At 42.4% G+C, this 6064-nt stretch overlaps 1 protein-coding gene across 1 annotated transcript in view; it reads right to left on the reverse strand.

Annotated features, from left to right (window-relative positions):
- Positions 1-552: 552 nt before the first annotated feature.
- The window catches only part of WDR26 (WD repeat domain 26), a 26454-nt gene continuing 20942 nt past the window's right edge, over positions 553-6064 (reverse strand). The window contains exons 11-13 of the mRNA XM_010154978.1: positions 5659-5788; positions 2767-2952; positions 553-1284 (exon numbers count right to left, since the gene is read on the reverse strand). Of these exons, the coding sequence (XP_010153280.1) occupies positions 1259-1284; positions 2767-2952; positions 5659-5788 (342 nt within the window). The 3' untranslated portion in view covers positions 553-1258. The remainder of the gene's footprint in view (positions 1285-2766; positions 2953-5658; positions 5789-6064) is intronic.

A 6064-nucleotide genomic window follows, 5' to 3' on the forward strand; every position in this document is an offset into this window, starting at 1 on the left:
TTCGCAGCACCAGGTCGCAACAAGGTCTGGGAGAGACATTTAAATCTGCCAACGTGAAAGTACATTCTCAAAAAGAAAATCTACACACCTTTGTTTATCAAGCAAAGAAAAGTTACCATGGTGATACAAGTGTTTAATTACCATCCGTATGTTAATTCCTTTTACAAAAGGTTGACTCTGTGAAGAAAGGATTCAACACATTCTTCCCTCGAGGTGTAGTCTACCTTTTACCAGCATTGTTGCATATATTGATGTCATTAAAAAAGAAAAAAAAAACCCAAACCAAACAACCAACACAAAAAGAGCTTGTCTTGTTTAAACTCTCAGTCTGGTGGTGCACTTGGAACACTTTTTTCCCCCCTAAATATCTGTAAAGATGGACAGCGAGTTTCTCCTTCTAAAACAAGCTTCACTGCCTACATAAAGCTCCTTCCCAGCCGCTGCTTTTGATTGGGTCGCAAGACACTCCGGAAAAGCATCAGCGATACCGTCTTTCACGACACTACTTGCATTGTTTTAATTCCAAATGTATACAAATGAAGTCACTTTAATCCTATAAATAATTTATTTTTTAAAAAATTGTGCTGTTAACCCCTTGGCAGGGCAACGAGCTATGTGAAAAGTACAAAACTTTTTGTCAAATGTGATACTGAGAGTGCTTTTGACATAGTTCATTGGTTGATCATCTCAATTGATAGATACTGCGCAACGGGCAAGGCTAGAATCCATGAACCAAGCTGCAAAGATCTCAAGCTAAGTAAGGCGGAGAGAGACTTGAGAAACGAGAGAAGGAAGTACTTTCCTATCCAATGGATACTCTTCAGACTAAAGCACTCTTTCTATCAAGCCTTCTAAACTGTTAAATAAAGTGTTCCAAACAAGCATTTAAACTTCATTACACAGAAGAGCAACAAGAACAGTAGCCTGCCAGACAAAAAGGCAGGAGGGAAAAATATATATACCGAGTTCAATGGTTAGCCTGAATGTAGCACAGTTCTTCACAACCGATGGTGGGGGGCTGGGGGGGGAGGGGATTTCAACACGGTGTCCAACAACGTTCTAACGACGTGCTTCATCTCGACTGGTTACTATGAAGCAAGGTGGTAAATGTTTGGCCCCAACCGGGCTTCAGAAATGGTTCTTTTTCATGACGAGCATGTCTGTCCAGCTATCAATCATGTTTGTTTGCACCAAATCCCAAGCCATTTAAAATACGACTAATTAAGTTAAGCTGAAGTCGTCTGCTCCAAATTCGCCATCAACTATCCATGCTACTGCATTCCTCTGGGCGAAAACAAAAACACAGAGAAATTACACCTTGTAGATCTTACCAGTCGTTACGATTTCTAGGACAGGGTCGTTAACACAGAGTAGGTACAGACGTTTCACTGAGCATGCACGAGTGAACGGATCTTACATCGTAACCGCATCCCATGCGGAAAAGGACTTATTTTAGATGCAATTATTCATATTAATTCAGCATGTTAGGTGTTGGTACACAAAACGCATCTCTTCCAAAGTGATGTAACACATTTGCATTCCAGTTCGGGTTGGGGGGGGGGGGGGGGAGGGCGTGCTAATTACACAACTGTCTGTCATCCGTTTAAGATTCCTGCGTTGTTAGGTATTATTCCGTGCGTCTGCACCTCTTGTAGAGGCACTGCTGTGAGAAATCCGGTCTCTACTGTTTTGATTTTTATGGCGTTCACTAGCTCCTTTTCTGGAGGTACTAAGAGCAACCAAGCAGCTAGTGGGAGAAAACAAACACCACCACGAGCAAAACCAACTGGAGGATAGGCTCCAGGTCCTTACGGGTGCGTTCGAGGCATTACAAACAGGAGATGGGCCAGGCTGGTCCACCTAATCCAATACCAGAAGCAGACGTGTCAGAAAGCGGAGGAGCAGGGAGAGGAGATTAATTTTTCCTAATACCCTTCCAACTTGCAGCCATGTTCACCTAAGGGACACTCAGAGGTGTTTACTCTAGTAGCACCCAGTGCATTTCTCTTTGGCTACTCTGTCCACACCTAGCATCCATGAGGTCCTGTGGCAGTGGGATATATGTATCTCATTTTAACATCTGCTGCAAGTTCTTAACCAGTTGTGCAGTTTAGGAGCTTCTGTCAGTACCTCCTCCCCTGCGGTCATCTTGTTAACAAGTCCGGGGGTGGAGGTGAGAAGGGCTGGGAACAAGCGTGTGTTTTGGCAGTGAAAAAAGCTGCACCGCCTCTCTCTCCCCCCGACACAGATGACTGCTGATGGCTAGGAAAGTATCAACTATGCACAGATTTTACAGTGGGAATCTTCACTCTCTTCAGATTATGGACATTCCTTTGGTCAGCACTGAAATGCCATTATTCAGTTTGCAGCGTAGTCAGGATGCGTTATTTAAATTTTAGTAGCACTGTATGTTTTTAAACCTCAAGCATTGGAAGCAAGATTTTTAAGAAGTCTACATAAATAAGTTAGTACCATCCTCAGGTCTTAGCAAGGCGACAGTTTTCTCTAGGGCCACGTCAGAAATTTGAGCATCATTTTGGAAATACCACTGGTTTCCTTTTTATTCCACAAACATAAATAACAAATAAAAATATACAGCTGTACATAAAGACCCCAGTAACTTCTTTAGTAAAATAATAACTCTAACCCGAGAGTTGAAAGCATTTTTCAATTCTATTTATGGCAAACAGGAGGAAGTTGGTTCGGTGGGTCTGATGTAAGCTCTCAGTGATCAGAAGAGAGAGACACACACACTCCATTTTTTACCTTCAATATCCTGGTTGTCTACAAAAGGCGCTGGTCCCCATATTCTAACAGTGCCATCGTCAGAGGCGCTGGCCATCATGGATGGAATCTGCGGGTTCCAGCTCACACAGTTAACAGTACGCGTGTGCCCCGTCAACTCCGCAATCGGCAGCTCGCTGCGCTTGTGCCAAATATATACTTTGTGATCTAAATGAAAATACGTGTTTAAAAAGACACGATGAGAAACGTCGCTCTGCACAGCCCAACGTGTCCTATCAAACCGCGCTTCCACGCAGGCTCTCAGCAACCAACAAACCCATTAACGTTGTAAAACCCGCGTCTGTCGAACGTGCATGACCAGTAACAAAGCTTTTCTTCTAAAAGCGACCCAACGAGCGTGGGTAAAGCCCTTCCACAAACAGGCACGTTCCCTTTTAAGGCTTGTAAGTCCACTATGCTTGGCATTCGAAGAAAAACCTTTGACTACAAGGCAAATAAGTCAGCACACACCTCAAGAGAGAAACCAAGCTACTCTACAGACTTATAACGTGAATCTGCAAGGCTTCCTTTTGCATGCGTTTTTTCCCAAAACAATCGTCTTTACAGATGAGTACATGCATAAAACCATGAGTACTAAGGCAGACTACTCACAGCCACCACCTGCTGATGAGCACTAGCTAAGATCACAGCTCTGCAGTTAGCAAAATACATCTTGATACTTTAGACCTAAAGGATTCCCGTGAAAGTGCAAACACGGCAAAGGAGGGAGCGAAACAGAGCTCAGCGTCTCAAACTGAGCCGCTGCTGCCTTCAACAACAATTCATTTTTGTCTGGTACTTGAAAGACAGGGGTTTGCACGTAAAGTAGATGCAATTAACAACCCTACAGATCTTACTTTGTGATAGGAAGCTTTTAATTACTCCTAGCAACATGCTAGAAATAGAACAGCGAACTACTCAGACACTCCACTGCAATTTTTAGAAGTGTTACTGCTTTGTAACCAAGCATATTTAAAAATAAATGACTAAAGGTGTTTTGGTTTGGGGTTCCCCTCCTCCCATCTGGAGACTTTTAATAAGCCTGTGGGTTGACCTCTCTAGGAATGTCTTTGGAATATTCCAGAGAGCTATACAAACTGAACATGTATTACTGGTATTACACAAAAGCCTCATATTTAGGTCTAGTGTATCAAATGAAACTATTTTAATCTATTAGAAAGGTTTTAATGTCCGTGTCCTTCTGAAGGCTTAGCAAACATCCTCATCCCAACCCCTTAAAAACAAACTTGCTCACTGACCTACCTGCTAGAATAGCATCATGGAACCATGCATAACTCAGTTGTCTGCTGCTGAATCAGCGCTTTTGAGTACAACACCTTTATATACACTTGTATGGATGCAAGTGTTCTGGTGGTGCTTACATTCCACTTGCTATTTCAAGAGACTACATATCCATGCTGTTCATCAAACACCACAATTCCCTCTCTGCTTAAACACTGGACAAGCCCCTGCTGTCCGGGAGAATGAAAGCCTCACCACAAACCAGGATTTCGACGCTTGTCAGAATGCCTGTATTTTGTTTTGGGAAACAAGTTTGCTAGGATAAGGCAGCAATTTCCCCCTTGGAAAGAGGCCTCCATTTTCTTCCTGTTGATCCAACTATTAGAAAACCCGTACCCAGCTGACACCAAGTTTAAGAGGGTATGAGCAACAACTTCTTTTTTAAATGGCCATGTAATCTGTTATTTTTGTTTTGATGGCTTTGTTCTTTATTTTAAGAAACAGACTTTCTCCGTAGCCACATTCGTAACAATTCAGTGCAGAGAGGCGACAGCGTCGGACAGCCCAACAGGAACAGGGTGCCAGCGGTTACACGCACTGCCTGGTAGTTTTCAGACAATGAGGATGATAATCCACAAACAGGGGAAAAAGAAAAAAGGGCTGGTGCACCACTGTAGTACCTACTCATGCACATTGGTACAACTTAACAGAAGTCCTGAACCTTTGGGTACTCGGGTCCCAAAGCAAGAACCTGGTCCTAGCATGGTAAGGTTCACACTGGATTCGAGGCGCTGTCCTTCAGTCCTTACATTCCACTGGGTTGGGTCAGAAGGTGACATTTTGGTTTTATCTTAGACTTATTTGGTGTTTTCCACAAAAGGATAGTAGTAATGTCCTGGTCAACCTAACTTCCTAGCAGCTGTGAGTTACAGTATTAACAGGGATTGCTTACGTATTCCAAGTGTAAATCTTGGCCGTCCATAGACTTGAATAAGTGACCTCCACAGGAGGTGATGGCATGACATCAGTGACAGAACTGAACCAATTCAACATCGACACCATTAACTAGAACCAATTCAACATCGACACCATTAACTAATTTCTATTCTTGCCACAGACAGTTGAATAACCATACCACAAAGCCTTTGATCACCAAGAAGCCCTACCAGACTATGTCAACAACTGCTTAATTTGAGACTACTCCTTCTGTAATTAAGCTGACTACTCTACTGAAATTACAATAACCTTACCACACCTGTATCTTCAACAGGCAAACAAAGCTGTTACTCCCCAGAAGTATTTTTGATTCAAACCATAAACCTAAGTATCATACCACAAAAAGAAAAAGCCTCAAGAACACCCCACCCACTTCTAATTAAAACTGTGTAGATGCTTTTGCTTTAGAGGAGCAACACTAAAGACTCACTAATTCTTTCTACTACTACCATCCTCTCAAAACATTCTGCTAGCACACAATTACTTTGTGAAGTATGCCACAATCTCAGTGCTCCTCAAACTTACCTAACGAACCAGTTGCCTTGACAGATGACAGCTGCTAACAACAACATCACAAAGATACAGGAAGGATACAGCATTCCAGTTTTCTGCATGAAAGACAGTGATGTTCCTTACCTTCGCTGCCACTCGCGATGAAATCTTCATTATGACCTCCAAAACACGAGTGAATTGTGTAAAATCCTTGTGTAACACCTTGATACTTTCTCACTAAAACTCTGTCTTGCAAGTCCCATAAGTGAACTCCCTGGGAATAAGAATGTTATATTATTGTTAAACATTAGTCATAGCATTCTTTTTAAACTCAAAAAAAGAAAGAAAACACAATGAAAGTACATTACTTCACCCATCTTCAACACTGTTTCTAGATCAAGAGAGTATAGAGAGACCAAATTACTAAATTAAGCTTCCAGTCTGTGGTCCCTTCCATTCTGAAAGCTCCTGTTCTTACCCAAGGTTCCAAAAGGAGAAGTAAATAAAACGTAATTCTCACACCCCCAGACACGCACGCCTGCCACAATTC

This window comes from Eurypyga helias, unplaced genomic scaffold (assembly GCF_000690775.1).
Source record: "Eurypyga helias isolate BGI_N326 unplaced genomic scaffold, ASM69077v1 scaffold28867, whole genome shotgun sequence".
Lineage (NCBI taxonomy): Eukaryota > Metazoa > Chordata > Aves > Eurypygiformes > Eurypygidae > Eurypyga > Eurypyga helias.